Raw genomic sequence first — 18,282 nt, forward strand, 5'->3', positions numbered from 1 at the left:
TATAACAATTTCAGGTTCAAGGCCTCTAAAGTGTAAATTTTATCACCAAGCTGACTTTTTTGAAACCATCACTGTAATATATATCGGAAATTTGTCTACTTCTTCGATTAATGCCTATATTTCTCTATAGTAATTATACATATTTTTTTAGCTTTCGGACTTGGAAAAAGTCTAGCACAAAAATGTTCTTCACCGCGAGACACCGTCATTGGAGGTGCTCCTGGAGTCTCCAGCCCGTCGTTCTATCGACTGCAGTACTCAACTTTGCCAATGCGCGCAGAACTTCCGCAGAACCATCCTCTCCAACACTCCTAAGACCGACTCTTCAGATGAAGTCATTGTCCATGCCTTCTTACCATAGAGCAGGACGGGAATAATGAGTGACTTATAGAGTTTAGGTTCCCTCCGTTCAGGGAGGACTTTACCTTTGAAATGCCTACTAAGTCCAAAGTAGCATCTGTTGTGAAGAATAATTCTACGTTGAATTTCAAGGCTGATATCGTTTTCTGTGTTGATGTTGATTCCAAAGTATACGAAATTATCTACGACTTCAAAGTTATGACTGTGTGAGCCAAGTTGCGAATGCGATGACTGTTTGTTTGATTACAGAAGATTTTTCGTCTTGCCCTCGTTCACTGTCAAACCCATTTGATTCACTTGTGTGAAACGTTAGGAATCGAACGGCTCGGAGAAGTCCATCTCAATCCTGACGGAGCTTTTGGTGTTTACACAGTCTTATTAGAGTTCCGAAGCTTCTGATCTCATAGTGGCAGTTTCTTTTCATACTGAAAAAGGCGCCTTTAAAATTGACGAAGATTGTGTCTCAAACTTCGTTTCACGGGTCTTTGCCAAAATTCGGCTGATAAGTTCCAATTTGTTGATCGGATTCAGTCTTTCACACACTACGTTCGTTAAGACCCTATATGCGATATTAAGGAGGCATATCCTACGTTTATCGAAAGCAGCTACATTACAAAATATTAGGGTTTTAGTCAGTACCAAATTTTTCTTGATAGTTTCTGAGAATATTTAGTTGAGTTGATTTTCAACATTTCAGTCCTCATCTGCAAAATGTTTGGCGGTAGGTATTAAAAAGACGAGCAGAAGTGTAGGCGAACAAACTAGTAATAATAAAAAGTTGGTAACTTAAGGGACCCTTACCTAATATATATCCGATTACAATAGTACTTAGAGTACTTCTTAAGTAACTGACTATTCTATATTTCTCTCTTCCTTATTACTCTAAATTGCTATAATAATATTTAGGGACACTCCAACTAGTCAAATATATTTTTACTTTAGCCAGTCCGAACTACTATAACTGAGGTGGCGAGTAAATGATGTTAAACTAATGTGGTAGGTTGACAATGTATGTTCAGAATATGTTGTAAACCTGAACAGATTCATTTTTTTCCAGCAAGCAACTCGACGCATTTTTTACTGTCATTGCATGTTAGATTTCTACGAAATCCGCTTTCTAACAATTCTACTCACATACAACTTTTCATTCGCATAAGTTCACTCACTACATATGTATGTGTTTGCTGCAGCCTTAACTACTCTATGATTTGTTGTTGTGCTCCTGTCACCGCTGACAATTTTCCAGTTGAGCTCGCGGTTTTCAGTGAATTCATTCATATGTTTGCAGGTTTTATTAGCTTCAGGAATGTTTTCATTTCTAGTTGAACTCAGATCAAATTGCATTACTGAAATTGTTTAACTCAAATTTGAAAACCAGCTCAATTCGGTTCGCTGCGTGTGTGAAAATGTAATGAGTTTTGCAGCGAATTGGTGGTATTGAGTTGAATGGCATATGATTTTATTAATTTTTATATTCCATTATCTCATAAAATGAGGAGCTAAGTATATCATAAATGATCACAAGGAGTGCACATTGTGAGGCAATGATATTAAGTATTTTATGTTCAATATGAGAAAATGAAAGCATACCTTTAGGCAGTAGGCACAATTGATTTTATTCACCATGTGCTACATGTACGTAATTCTCAAACTGTTAATGAAAAATGTTAAGGGATTAGCAGCTTGCTCGATTTTGTAATAAGTTTTGTTCATCTAAGATATTTCACTCTAATAATTTGGAAGCTTTAGTAAATGAGTTAGCGGCGTCGAGCATACCTCAATACAACCTTAAAATACAAAGACTACACGTTATTGAAAACTTATTATGGTTTAATGAGATGATTATCTTCAAAAGATGGAATCACTTTTCCTTATTGCAAAATATGCTAAACATTACTTATTTAAGGTCACTAGCTACATTGTTGAAAATATGTCAGTATAAAGAACTTGACAAGCTTGGCCGATAGGGATATGCTCGAAAATTCTACGAAAAGAACCTGCGACTAACAGAAGGTTTCAAGAGCGGAGCATACTTTTATAGAACCCCCATCTAGTGACTGATGCTGACAGAATTTTGAGGAGAGAGGGTGATTCGAAAAGACTTCTATATGAGAAAAAATCTTTAGATAGAGAAATGCCAGCTTTTTTGTTGCCTATAGATTCTCAGCGAGCACATAAAAAATTCAAATAAGCGATAAACTGTAAACGTTTAGAAAGTTTTACTTAATTTGAGTCGATTAATATCCAAACTGAGTTTAAATTTGCTGAATCTTAGATGAAGATAAAATAATTGAGAAGTCAACGGTTTAGTAATAACTTTTGTGTAAAAATCAAGTGTATTTAATTTCAGATTATGCTGACTAAATTTGGTGAGTTGTATTCATGGCATTTTCAACCGTTTTTGAATACGTGATCGGTTGTTCTACTGAAAGTGTGCGATGACTGAACGGATATTGCTTCAATAACTATATTCCTTCGCCTATTTTTCCAAATTTTAAAGCTTCTTTTAGAGAAGGGTGTATATAAAAATATGCTCATCTGAGCAATTTGTAGATTCCATCCCCAAGCCAAAACTGCGGCTTGGTGGGCAAATATGTGCAAGCCTATGTTTGACAGGCGTTCTGGTCTGAACTAGAAAGCGGGTGAGGCAAAACTTCTCTTAGCCTCGTATCTAGTCGCAAATTCCAGGCGTTATTCGACAAACTCTAAATACATTTTAATAATATGTTGTTGGTAGCGTTCTCCATTAAATGTTTTTAAGGCTCAGAATCACTTCTGATCTCACCAAAGAAAGAGAAATTTACCTCTGTTTCAAGAATACTCAACTTCGCCCTTGATTTGGGTTGTGGGATATGTTTCATATATGATTTTTTGCTTTTATGGTTGTTGCAATAGATTGCTTTTTTATCACCAATCACAATCCGATGTAATAGCTTTTTGGACATGAACATTCGTCTTAAAATGTCTAGGGCTTGTGTGACCCTCAAACATTTTTCGAACTCTTCTTGTGCTTGGCATTACCCTTCATCAAGTAGTGCTTCCATTCGCTCAACTTGAAACCATTTTCCAACGGCCTCATCTAATTTTCGTATTCGAAGCCAAAATCGTCACTTTTGAACTAACCAATTTTGGCAGGCTCGCTCAGCTACAGCATCTTCACCGTACACTTCGGCCAGGAGGCGGAATCTTTCTTCAAAGAGGAACTTCTCTCGAAATTACTTCGACATATTTGAATGAAAAACAAAATATTTGAATATAGCTGAACATCTAAAGTTTTGGAAGCATTATTGTAAATAGTCATTTGCTAGGTACCAATCGAATATTGGAAGTTACTAGTACATACGAGTACTGTTTAGTAACTAAGGAAATTTGAAAAATTTAACACAAAAAGTTCTGATACAAAATTTTGTTATTTAACCACTCGAAACCATCGAAAAGCTTAAGCATCTGAATCACACATCATTTCTATTATTTTATATGAGTTATCCAACTTCGCCTTAAGAAGCGAAAATGCTGATTTGTTGTCAATATATATAAGCTTAAATGTAAATATATACATATATATACCCACATACAAATACTTTTGTGTAAGTTATCTATTATATGTAGCTACATATATTCCCCGAGAGATTGCACGACAAATAATGCTGACTTTCAGATACTTGGAAGGAAGCTTGTGGTAACGATGCGAGTATAATATCCGCAGGCAAATCAGATGTTGCAATTTATCAAAGTTACCAACTGCAAACAGGGAGGCAGGCAACTGTGTTGGCATGGAAATACTTTTAGTTACACTAGCGCGCTAACAAGCTGCCGTGTATTGCCGCAAGTCAGTAATGGCAAATTGCCTAAGTGACAAATTTATCTTAAGGGTAGCTTACGAGCTACAACTCTTAACACAAAACCAAGAAGTTCATTGTTATATATGAATTGAAACAGTGAAAATATTAAAAAAAAATAAAATCATTGAAAAAATTATAAAAATTGTATGAAGTACCATGAAGCGTACACCTCATCTTGTCTACATTCAGGCGCGGAAGGGAGGACGCAAAAGCATTTATAAACAATAAAATGTTCGCTTCACCTTTTCTCATATATCTACACTGCGTATAAGCAACATTTTGTCAACCTTGTAATAATCAATTATCATCCATTAAAAAACAATCAAATGCCATTATATTTCGAAAAAATCAATAACTTTGTAATTATTAGCGAAATGTTTCGTCATTATTAGTTGTGATTTTTGTATGAAGTTATTTTTGGCCTACCTTCTCTATACCATAATATTTAGTGCCCCATTTATGTCCCACTTTCGACATTTATAACCGGTCATGCAATACTTAAAGCCACGTTTCCTGCCTAACAACTGTTCGCAGTTGGCCTGATTGTCCGTATGTCGATTTGTGTGCCCACTAACTGTCTAACGGCATATCCATTAGAATTACAAGCGCAAATGTGCAAATAAAAGCAAAAAGATACTGAAACATACAACAACAACACCAGTGATAATATTATAATAAAACAATAAAAACATTCCATTTCGTCCTCATCGAAGCTATAATACCCTTCACAGATCCATTTTTTATAGCATAAAAAGGTGTAAACGAAACCATATCTTGATTTTCACCGATTGGTTTGTATGGCAGCTATATGCTATAGTAGTCCGATCTCAACAATTTTTTCGAAGATTACAGAGCTGCTTTGGGCAATAATCCAGGCCAAATTTTGTGAGGATATCTGGTCAAACAAAAAAGTTTCCTATAGAAGATTTAATTTGAATCAGTCAATTTATATGACAGCTATATGCTATAATGATCCGATCTTAATAATTTCTTTGGAGATTTCACCATTGTCTTGGAGAATAATTTGTACCAAATCCTGCGGAGATATCTCGTCAAATAACAAAGATTTTCATACAAGCACTTTATTTCAATCGTTCAGTTTGTTTGACAGCTATATGCTACAGCCGTCCCATATCGACGATTCCAACATATGAAAAGCCTCTTCGTAGGACAAGGACGGGTGCAAAACTTCAAATCGATATCTTAAAAACTTAGGGTTAGTTCATATGTATACAGTCCGTCTGTCGAGGACATAGCTAAATTGATTTTGAGCGTCACGCTGACCCTATATACTTTATAGGATATCCAACGCTTCCTTTTGGCTCTCACGAACTTCGTGGCAAACTTAATGCACCTTATAGAGGGTATATAAGCTACCACAAACAACAACAACACCACTAGTAATAATAATAAAAGAGTATATTAACAATCAGTAGACAAACACAATGACCAGCCAATCACTAGTTACCACCGACTATGCTATAATAACTGATGCAATGATTTATTACATGGCCTCTCCGCCGAGGCTCGCCGGCTCGTGCCGTCTGCCATACACCGACGATTGGCCACGGGCTGCATGCAAGCCGCCAAGGACCGACTGTCGGTATTCTTGTGCCGCTTTTACTGTTGCTTTGTACTAATGCCATTGTTGGTGGTATTGTAGTTATTTTTATCGTCGTTGCTATTGCCATGCATTGTTAGGCAGGCGTTCGTTTGTAGTTATGTGGCAAGTTTTGTAATTGTTGCAAACGCTAGCGCTGTTCGGTTGCATGCTTCCTGCTGACCGCTTTTAGCGCTCTGGCTATCCGCTATTTACGTGTTGTAATTTATTTTTTCACTTCCTTCATTTTTCACTATTTTATTCACTACTCACACCAACCGTTATTCAGCTATTTTTATAACATTTATTATCAGTAATGTGGATATGTTTGAAGAAGATAATTCACAATTCATTTTTCAGGAAAAATATATCCTTTTTTTAACTTGGCTGGTTGCTTAAATCGAAATAGGTAAGGAGAGTCTAAGTTCTAGTGTTGTACTCCCGAAACTAGTTTTATTTGAAGAAATCGAATGGATTACAATTAAATTTTTGTGGCTTATTAACTCGTATTATTGGCCCTAGGAGAAGAGAGACTACTAGAGAGTCTCATTACGACAATATTTTTCCTCATATCCCAGAAAATGGTACTCAAAACAAGTTAATTAACTCAAATGTGATATATGTGTGATATAAACTCAACCAAAAGGCCTCAATTTAGTATGAGGCTATGTAAGGAAAACATAGTCCACAGAAGCGGAAATTAGAATATTAGAGATATCAGGTTTGGACCCACATCCAACCACCAATTCCATTTATATTCATCGCTATTCTATATAATTTTTAAGAATATTTTCATTTTATTCATTTCATTCTTTAATTTCATTAAAATATCACAACTATTTCGGTCAGGTAAATACTTTAAAGTCAGATGGAAAGTCAAAATCGAAATATGGAAATCGCTATATCGCGTATATAATATATAAGTTTTAAACAACTAGTTCAGTTGTAATCAAAAACATGTTTCAATGCAATTTTGTAAAGATACTCAAATACTAACTGATGTATAACTGCTACATAACCGATATGTTACCCATATATAACTTAAACTCTGCTAAACTAAAGAAAATCATTACGGTCTCTATAAGGGAGCTGCGAACCGATTTCTCACATTTTCAGCAATATAAAAATTTTAGTATATCCAATATTATATTACCGGTATAAGTAGAACCAACTTATGAATGGTAACCGATATATGTACGTATAACAAAAAGTGTACTGGAGTAAAGAAAATCCTTTCGTGTCGATATCTCACTCAGTTTTGATACTACGGCATATCATTAGAAATAGATACTTATTGAGTTTCATTAAAGTACCTCAGAGCTTTCATATATGGATATGCGTTATAAAGTCAATCGGGATTTCAAAAATATTAGTATTAGTGCTTTTGGACTAAGAGTAGTAGTGACTCGATTTTATCCATTTTTCACAAATACATGCTCTTAACATAAATATATAGGATCTCATAGATTTGACCAATATTTTCTGTAAAAAATCAACCACATGCACTGTACTCCACATATTTGGTATATGAGGACATGAAAAGTTATAGTCCGCTTTTCAGGATTTTTATACGTGATATGGAATACTGAAAATGCACAATTTGAGTAAAGTCCTTTTTTTTTCAATAAGGTCATTGACTTTTGATATATAAACTATATGGCTTGGTTAAAGTTAATTTTGTTAGTGTCGAACTTTCGAAGAAGATGCCAAAAACATTTGTCATAAGCCAATTTGGTTAAACTAGCATAAGTGGTTAGACTCATTAGGGAACAAGGTCACGTTCACTTTTCAGAATTTCTCAAAATATATATTCAGCCCATCCGCAATATAATCCGTTCTTGGGTGGAACATGAATACCAAATTTATTAAATATATCTCAGTTTTTACTAAGTTATCGACGAGAAAAGTAATTTACAAGAAAACTGATATGGTTTCCGGTATCATAAACTTTATGTTTAATGTATATACCAAACTGAACGCTACAATAAAAATTATACTTCACGATTTTTCCTGAAAGGAATTCCTATAGGAAACTGACTGGATTCTAACTTGATGGATAAATTCCTAAACATCCCAAACCATCTTAGGCAAAACCAATTTGGAACTTTTCCGTTTCATACACGAAAATAGTTCTATACAAAGCAACATATACTCTTCCTCAAACAATCCATTTGCGCTGATAAGGTGACATCGACTAAGCAACTCCGACTAAAGTTTACATTAATCAAAAGTCGTTAGTTCCACCGCTCTTTATATAAATCAAAATGACCCTTTTCGCGCTTTCAACACACCAGCGATTGCTAACAGCCGATATAGTGCAAATTAATTACATGCCTTCAAGCTCGCCGACCTATAAAAAAAATCTATTTATTAGGTGTGTGTCTGTTTACTTAACGATATTTAGCGGCGTTTTACACACCCATTTCTACTGCACGCCAGTGGGTATTAGGTGGCCATATTAAGTGAGTGAGCATTGCTGGCGCGTTCGATTGTATCGGTTCGCTCTCCAGCCCTTCAGCGAATTGTCTGCGTGACCATTTGGATGGTTGGAATGGTAAGTAAATCACGACGGAGCGGAGCGCAGTAAATAAATTTGCGCTTGATTGGCATATTGGGTGCAGTAGCAGTCAAGTGCTGAAGAGACGGGAGTAGCGTTGGCGCGGTGGGTGGGTCACCTCGGGGGGTACGGTTCATAGCTAAAGTTCTCCCTGATGAATCGTATGCTTAAATTGGCGCTGAGTGATTGTAACTGTCACTTGTGTTTGCGTTTAACATTTCGCATTTATTTTGTTTTTTTTTTTTTCCTTTAGTTTCGCCCTTTTTGGTCGTGTCGTTTTATTTGCTTTCTGTGCTCACCGTTTTAACGCAGTTTCGTTTATTCGCACCTTTTTTCTTTTGTGTTTGGCTAATAGTGTTGTTTGTTTTTTTTTTTTTTTTTACTTTACCTTTCTCCATTTTCTGTCTTTTGTGTTCGCATTTCGACCTCTTTGGAACGAGGGCGGTTTGTGTTTGGTTTGTGCAGTTTTTACTGTTGCTTTTGGGCTGAACGTGCGTTTTAAGTCACCATTTACCTTTATGTATGCTAAGTTGAATAAACAATCATTCCTAGTGTGCTCAAGCAGCTTTATTTTTTTTCTTTAAACTTGTATGTATTTCATGGTAATGTTAATATAGAATTTTTTAATTACAATTCTGGAAACCTTAAAGCATAGAAAATGTGTAAGGAATTCCAAAAATCGTTAGGCTTCCATTTTAAATATAGTTTGCAACGCAATTTAAATGATTATGAAAAAAACCATTGTAAATAGCTTCATTATGAGACTTATTGCCATTACTCGTCTTCAAAACATATATATTTCCTATACTGGCTTGCATAATTCCATAACTTTGAATGGTAATCCTACTAAAAACCATCGCTGTACTCAAATACTTTTGGAAATTACAGTGTCCCCATACACACGTACCAATAATTGGCATATACATATAATCAGTTGAAACCTAAATCTAAAATATTCCCCCCATATAGAGTGAAAACTACCCACCTAACGAGGAACAAATTAATTTGAGACATCCCAGAATATTTCTCTTTGTCTAATTAACTATTCTAAGGATTTATAATTTTCTACCATCTGATCACATTTGACCCGGACTGGCCCAAAAAGCGCGTGCAAATCAAATCTATAATTTTTTTTGTAGATAAGTACAACCTTTTCATGCTTATTTAATTTCCATGTTTTTTAGCATTTTATTCCCGACGTGAAAAGATTTTTTGATTTTTACCATGGAACATTGGGAACGTTTGGAATTTAACAACGACTTTACTTGAAATTTTATGTCTGCAATCGAATCACGACAGAGAACAATGAAAATGTGGCAAGAGTCTTTTAAGGAGTCTATTTTATCACAAACAAAGGCATTTAAGTGGGAAGCGTGCCTCAGTCAACCAACCTTTTTGTTAATGATTAAAGAAATGGCGCCTGATCAAAGAGATGTCATATGATTTCAACTTCTCTTATGGAGAGTCCCATTTCGGTTAATGTTGAGTCAAGATTACAAGTAGACGTATGGCAACATATGTAGCTCAGGAGCCTACATTCTTCAAAATGCAACATTACACTTGAAAAGAAGTGTGTTTATGAAAATGATGATGAAATTTGTCTGACAATCCTGCGATTGGTGTACTAAAAACTAGTCGAATCCGACAAAACCAAAACGTTACAGACGCTAAACAAAGAACAAGTGAAATAAAGAACTTGACTTTGAATAATAAACTGCGTAGGTGCACTGCGAGATGACTACGAGAAGGAATTGAGATTCTTATGTACACTGAACTCATCGTTTTTCGATATATAGATATATTGAAACTTACACAGCAAGTTTAGAGAAATTTCAAATAATTTTTACATTTCGTTAGTCAAAAACTAAAATCGGTACTTAAAATCGCTTACTCATCATTAAGATTTTTAAATATTAGGTGCGCACTAAGTTCCCGCTGTTTGTTAATAAATAGCTCCAGCAAATTGTGCCGATCGGTTTTTATATATTCAACACGTAATTTACGTAAGCTAGACATTTGAAAGAGAAGCGGCGTTTCCACTTTTGTTTGGGTGTCTTATACTTTTGGTTGAGCGAATATGTCCGAGTTTTTGCCAAAGAAGGTTTTTTGGCAAAGAAATTGGCGACTGAAGCACATCGGGAACTCCAAACAGTTCAGAAGGTGCTGAATCAAGTGAAACACTGTATCTGGATTGTTTTTTGCGCTTTAACTACGGGATTTTCGATATTAACAACTGTCCGCGTGAAAGAAGGCCAAATATCCTACGAAGACGGTAAATTGGAGACGTTGGGCGAGAGAATCCGTATCAAATGCAAAAAAACCTTGTTTCAACATAGGAAGCCACCCACCAAACCCTTTCAAAGCGGTTATATGCGCAGGAAGTGATTCAGAAACAAGGAACTTGGCTTACTTATAACCTCAATATCAGGAGAGGCACGTTAGAGTGATTCTGTTGCAAGACAACGATCGGCCTCACGTTGCCAAATCCGTGAAAAGCTACATAGGAATGCTTATTCCCCAGATATTACACCGTCTAATTTTTATTTGTTCCGTTCGATGGCAAATACTCTGACTCAGGAGCAGTCTCATACACAAGAGGATGTCTAAAAATGGCTTGATTCTTCGATAGCATCACAAGATGAACAGTTTTACTGTCATGGTATTCGAGCTTTGTAAGAAATACTTGAAAAAGTTGTGACTAGCAAAGAGCAATACTTCAAAAAATTTATTTATAACCATTTTCTGGCTATAACATTGCATTTTCATTAAAAAAATCGAGAATTTAGTTGCGTACCTAAATTTGTTTTAAACTTATCATTTGAAAGACATATAGTATTCCTCGATTATTGATCAAATAGAAATAATATCACTTACTTTTTTACTAAAAAATGGTCCGAATAACTTTTAAAGCCTTAAACAAGTATTCCATTACATGCATTAAATGTAATCAACTATTATCCCAAAGATAAAAAATACACGGAAAACAGAATAACCGAGTTTTAAACAAATCCGCATCCACCTAAACAATGTAGCCCTTTGTCGTTACTCCCGCCAGCTCTCAATTGCAACGTTTAATATTTAGGCGCCTGTTTCCAGAAGGCTCTACACTAAATACGAAATTGAAACTGTTGCTTTCGTTACCACAAACAACCACTCTAAATTATTAATATTTAAATACACAAAAGCGCAACGCACATACAAGGGTCATAGGTATCTTTCTCAATCAAGCTGGCGCAATCTTCGAGCCATTTCGACTATCCCGCATGTGTTGTGGGCGCACTTAACCTCAAATGGGCGCTAACGATACGCAAAGCACGCCTACAAGTTTAAGTCGAGTGAAATGGGAGTGTCTGTGAGACACATACATACACACTCAAGCAAAGGTATACAAAAGATAAAGGGTAAGGATATCAGCGTTCACAACTTAAAGCCTCACTTCCTACGAAATACATTGTGTATTTAAGTGCCATTCTATGTGCAAATAAAACATGTAAGTTGTGCCGTTAGTTGCTCTCTTATCCTTTCACAAACTCACTTACGCATAACTTCTTTACCTGCAATTGTTAACATTCTGACCCAAACACAAAGGACGGCAAAGCAGGAAAAATAAGTTATGGCAGTGAAAGCGTAAGACACGAAGGTTTAGTGAATGTCTCGGCTCGGCCGCAGCCAACAAAGGTACATGCATGAAGTCAAACAAACCGACAAGGCCTTTAAGAGTATAAAAATTTAAAAAGGATTTGCATTTTTTACGAAAAGAAGATATGAGAAATCCGCTGTGAAAAATGTGATATGTTACGTACATAAATATTTTACTGAAGTATGGTATCGTGTATGTATATATGCGTATACATATATACAAGTTTTTATATATTTATGTAGCACTAGATATATTCAGGCAGTTTAAGGCTCTCCAGCGAAAGGACAAACAGCCGCATGAAGGCCAGTCAACGTGAGGTCAGTAAGTTCGCTTAGCGCTGGGATTAAATAGTCGCTCAAAGTCGAGTGAATGGCGAGAGTACAAAAGAGAATGCCTCGGGAGATAACGTTGGATTTTTGTAGCCACGAAAAAGCGGCTTTTAATGATTAATGCGAGGGAGAAAAAAGTATAAATGATACTATGAAAAAAAAAAAAATATTTTTTGTGGACTTGCAAAGACTGACTCTTGAAGTAAAAAATATAGGAGAACTGGTGTATATTTTATTTAGACAATTAGTTCCAACTTTGGTAACGGCAATCACTTGTTTAGAACTATAACTAACACTCTGAAAACCACGATTTGTCGAAGAATGGACATGTTCTCCAAAATAGTATGAAATATGGGATTTTGGATAAAACTAGAGGCATCTCTTCTAATGGAGCTGGTTTTGGAAAGGACCCCCAATTATAATCAGCATCCTACTGAAAAAAAAAATTCTGAATAAATGTCTCTTCGCAAACGCTAACAGACCAAGAAACTGTCAGTAAAAGTGATGAACAATCGATTATTCTTCGATACGAACCTACTTTTTACTTCAGAAACCAATCGGGTTCGGGCACGCGGAGTTGTTTCGCAAGGTCAGAAGACAACGGCTTATCAAGTCTAATGCTGAAAGACTAAGAAGCTATATAAGGATTAAAAGACCATGCATACCGTCCATTACGGAAAATATGAATCTGACAAACTCAAGCAACGGAACACATGCACAAGAGGCCCGTATGCCTCCTAAGAGCATCAAGAGGTCTTCGGACGCAATAACCTTCAGGCATTCAGTGACCGCCATTCACAGTGGAGTCATTAGCAACTTCACTGACTCCTTCTCAATAAATAGCGTACTTGGAGTCAAACCACCCCCCATTACAGACGATAAGCTTGAGTTGCAACGCGAATCGTCAGTGATCCTTGCGTAGCTTCGTTCTGTATACTGTAGCAGATTAAACTCCTAATTATCCAGAATCGACCCTGACATATCAAACATATGTCCGGCGTGCAACGAGTCCCTACATGACACTAACCACCTCTTTGCATGCCCTGCTAATTCTTTACATCAGGCACCCCTCTCCCTATGGTACGACCCCATCGAAACAGCACATTTCCTGGATCTACCGTTGGATGACCTCGATGATAACATATCTAATCCTTACCATACTAACGCGAATTAGGTACCTGTTAAAACATCAACAGATGAAGGTATTTCAGACCTGCTATTGCTTAAAAGTTTTCGCTACTTGAAAGTCCACTGGATCAAACTACCACTAGGTTCCAGAAAGTGGTATACCAATACACGCAGATAAAAGTTTAACCCTTTGTGAACTATCAAATCCATAGCCAACCTGCGTGCTTTATTTCAACTATCCAGTTTCTTCGAATCCAATGTGGAAGAGATTCCTCAGAAGGTCCTTGATGTGAGGTGTGTTCAAAAAATACCGGGCATTTTCTCCACCTCTCTGATAAGGCAAAAATCATTCGACGTCAATGTACTTTAGTAAAAGCGGTCATGAGAAGGGTCTAGGTCTATAGTTTAACTTTTATTGTTACAAAAGTAACTCTCTAAAACCTCCAATTTTATATTGAATCATCTTAAAGGAAACCCATTCCCAGTGCTTATCTTACATCCCCTTCTCTATGTTCTAAGCGAATCTAATGAGCTCGTGTTCCAGCTCCAAGATTAGAAGCTAGTGCAGTATAAAAAAAAAAATATTTGTTTCAGGTAAACATCGCTTTCGCTACTTCACATGCGACCTGATTTATATTGCGCTGTCCAGTGGCTCCAACTGGGAACTGCAAGCGTTCGCTGTAAATCCGTTCGACATACCTAGCACATTTCAGACGATTAACAACTTATCAACACTCGAGCAGCATACTGATGACCATAATCCATATTCCAAGGCAGCAATTCGAAGCAGCGGTCCATAAAGCATACTTAAGGTTGAATTGCGTTGAATTTTGAAGCGCCCTCATACACATCTATGAATATGTTATACTATAAGTATGCCACAATCGGAATGTATAGCATGCAGCAGCCATTCTATTACAACAAATGTGCAAATTTCTATGCTAACGACACAAACCGAATACACTGCACGCTGGTGGGAGTAAATTTAATAAGGATTATTCACACGACTGGACGGCAGCTGCAAGGCACGCATACCCACACACCCACGCACAGTCATAATGTTTATTCATAGTTAGGTATAGCATAACGGCAGTGTAATGCAGAGGTGTTGTAATTTGCTTTCGCATTCCAAATTGAATTCTGCGCTGTAAGTCAAATGCAGTGAGCGCGCGCACAAATTGCATTTGCTGCGAGATCTGCGGAAGTGTTTATATGGATGCCATGTGCGTTTCGCCCTGCAAAGGGCGCCCGCGCGCCACAATGCACTCACACACACACACACACACACGTTGTAGCACAAAACCAATTAATCGATTTAATGTGCGAAATTTTAATGGCCGAGTAAATCAAATGCAGCTTCACACGCTGTTCGGAGGTGAAAGAATAAATGTAAATATATATTTCGAAATAAATAATGCAATGCTGCGCTGCTGCTGTCAGAGCAATTGTACCGTTATTACGTTATAATTACATTTTAATTAATTTTTAATTACTGTATACGGCGCTAGACTATTTATAATATTTTCAACGGGCTAAATTTAGTAAGGGTTAAATGGCTTTAATGCCTCTTGGAGTGAAAGACACGATTTGGTGACCTCTTTAAAAGCTTTTAGCTTTTCTAGCTTGTTTGGTATGTTTGTATATTGAGAAAAAAACTTCAATACCTTTTCAAATACAAAAGATTAAGGGATCGTCTCAGTGTGAAATTTTCGAGAAATCGACTTTTTTTTTTTTTTTTTTTTTTTTTTTTTTTAAATTTTTTTTTTTTTTTTTTTTTTTTTTTGTTGCATTATGGATTAGTATAGTTAGAGCAGTAGATTGGCCTCAAAGAACGTATGATATCACACGGTTAGACTTTTTCCTGTGGGGGTCCTCTTTCAGACTTTGGAGCAAGTCATCATGCGTATCGCTCGCCAGTTACCAGCCGAAATGCTAGAACGAGTCATCGAAGATTGGACTCTAGGGCCAACATTTGAAAGAGATAATTTCCACAACAAAATGTCAAAGAATGTTCTTTCAAATAATAACGAAAACTAACTCTAACCTTGAATGAAAAGCAATACCATTTTGTGCATATACACCATCTGATCTAATTTGAGTCAGATTGGTCCATTTAAACTGAGCCGTTAGAAGAATGAATAACAAATTTTTTCCAGCATCTGTACTTATCAACATGTTTTAAGGATCGTCTCAATATATTTTGGATTATGTTTTGGGCATAAAACGTGTCAATTCTAGACTCGTACCAAGCGACTTCAATCTTTTGCAAAAACGACATCGAAAAGAGGTCGCAAAAGAGATGATTGACAACATAGCTCAATGCCCTACATTAATCGCACTCATCATCATCATCACTTACGATGAGACGTGGGTTTGCGGTAGGAATGTGAGGTGAAGCAGTCCATCAATCCAACGAATGGACTCTATCCAAAAACCTTTGCTGATGTTCTGTGCTCATCCCAGTCGAGGCTTGTAACAACCATGCAGAGCATTGGACTAAGTATTAGGATGCTTATATTGGCTCAAAAGTAACCTGTTTTGAAGATTATAATCAGATTGAGATATGATTTTTCTGAGTTGGTTTCAACTGTTACAGAGTACAAAGGAACTCTCTGCAACTTTCGGTATTATTCAACTTCTAACAGTTTCTAACAACTGCCATATTTATAAGTTAAACCATGGAGATTCCGAGTTCGTATTTAACCATTCGATATTTAACGCTTTTTATAAGTCTCGATACATTCAAAATCTCAAAATCATCAGCTGAAAGGTCGGTAATATGTTGTAGAAACTGAGCGTCTTAGATCTGAAAATCACAAATATTGCTGAGACACACCTACAAATCATTAAAATCCAACGACAGCCAAACACATTGTACTTTTCCAATATTCGGTTACGGTGTAGGCCATTTTGGGAAGCATTAAGCAGGCCTGAACATGTGTCAGTGCATGAAATTGAAAGAAAAGGAGGTCTGCCAAACATTTGTAAGAGAACTTTACAACTTTAAAGATAAGTTTAATCTCATGGCACTCCGTTATTCTGTACACTTAACTATACTGTGGAGCACTAGATAATCATCTTTTGAGTGACTACACAATTTCTTAGCATAAAGGAGGCTTTAATACTTGTATTTTACAAATTTATGCACTTTATTTTGAGCCGCGGCATTAACATAAAGATTATAATCAAAACTCCACAGGCAATGCGCATCACCTGAAATCTACTTGAAAAACACTCGTAAGTTCTTCCCTTCGCTTCTTTGCGATAATCTTAAACAACAACAAAAATATCTTTAAATGATTGTCTGCATAAAAAATCGTAAATTATGTACTTACTGATTTAGATTCCGTTCGTTGGAGCCGCTCTGCGATTGTACATTGTCCGCATGTCGTCGCTCCTTGTGTACGATACCCATTAATTTCATCCATGGATTATTTTGGGAGCCATGGCCTCCCATGCCGCCACTCTGCCACATCGTCATTTTGCCGGCTGTTGTTGTTGTACGAACACAATAGCAATGTACACAACAAACAACCTGAAAATTGGTGGTAGTGGTGGTAGTGGCACAACGAGCACGTCAACGCGTGTCAGCGTCTTCGTGCTTTGATTACGTCGCGACGCACTAAGTGGCGTGCAGTTGTGTTGAGTTGAGCGTTGAGTTGAGTTGCGTAGAGAATTCAATTGCGTTGACGATAAACGAAAATAATTAAATTATATAAAACACAAACACTCGCGAACGCGCAAATTTAACTTTAATACTTAAATTACTTTACTTTTTATATTTTGCTTCTTATTGAGAGCTGAGCTTTGAGTAGTGAATAGTTGTTGTTGTTGCAACAGTAACTGTAATTTCACGTTCTTGCAGCACAAATGCTTGTGCAGTCTGTGCAATCACCAGCGATTGCCATTTGTCGCTGGCGGCGTAAACGCATACGAGCGTGTGAAAATTTTCTGTCGTGGACACGGCATTGCACAGAGTAATCGGTTCAGTTAGAGCGGGTTTATTAGATTTTGCTTTTAGATTGGAGTATCTTTTTGAATGCGAATAATTAGTTGGCCGCTAATGAAAGTTTGGATTTTTCCTGCGCTTTTTTTAGTTAATTTAATTATAGCTCTTTTTATTCCACAAATATTTGCTAATTAGTGACAGCTGTTAAATAATTTGCAGCATAATTCTTTATATTATTAATTTCAGTGAACTGCGTGCTGAGTAACCGGTTTTCCAACTTTTTTATTTTAGTTAATATTTTTTAGGCGTAAAATTTATTGCACGACGCGTTAAAATATTTTGTTGTAAGTAATCGGTGTTTATGTGGTTAACCGGTTTTTCAAGTAATCGTTTTTTGCTGGTTAATCGTTATAATGTGCTTGTTTTTTATACAACTTTGTTATATGATATCTGACTTAAGTAACCGGTTCAAGCCAAGTAACCGCTTTTGTATTTGTGAACTGTCAGTGTTTACGATTTCTTTGCTGATTTTCGTACAACTTGTATTAGCTAAATTTTATTGATTTTATTCTAATTGAAATTGCTTTAAGTAAATATTTTAACATTTGTTATAATAATGACGCATTCATAGGGAAGTGTATGGATTTGGACTAATTATTTGTTTTGATTTTGTTATAACTTTTCTCTAAGCAGCGGCGTGTAATTTATGGGCGGCTGACGTTACGCTGGATTAATTTGTTTTGCAGTTATAATATGTATTAATTATTATATTTATTTACCCTTATATTGTAAGACTTTTAATTAACTAATATTTTCAAATTAATTTTTTTCTATTCATTAATTTTAATTAATTAAAAATGGGAGCCTATATTTTTAA

The 18,282-nt window shown here is 36.2% G+C and overlaps 1 protein-coding gene across 1 annotated transcript in view; it reads right to left on the reverse strand.

Annotated features, from left to right (window-relative positions):
- The window catches only part of LOC108976120 (potassium voltage-gated channel protein Shaker), a 354,344-nt gene extending 336,629 nt beyond the window's left edge, over positions 1-17,715 (reverse strand). The window contains exon 1 of the mRNA XM_018945033.1: positions 16,792-17,715. Coding sequence (XP_018800578.1) covers positions 16,792-16,937 — 146 coding nt within the window. The 5' untranslated portion in view covers positions 16,938-17,715. The remainder of the gene's footprint in view (positions 1-16,791) is intronic.
- Positions 17,716-18,282: the final 567 nt, after the last annotated feature.

This window comes from Bactrocera latifrons, unplaced genomic scaffold (assembly GCF_001853355.1).
Source record: "Bactrocera latifrons isolate USDA-ARS-PBARC rearing strain unplaced genomic scaffold, ASM185335v1 scaffold_73, whole genome shotgun sequence".
In the NCBI taxonomy this organism is placed as follows: Eukaryota; Metazoa; Arthropoda; class Insecta; order Diptera; family Tephritidae; genus Bactrocera; species Bactrocera latifrons.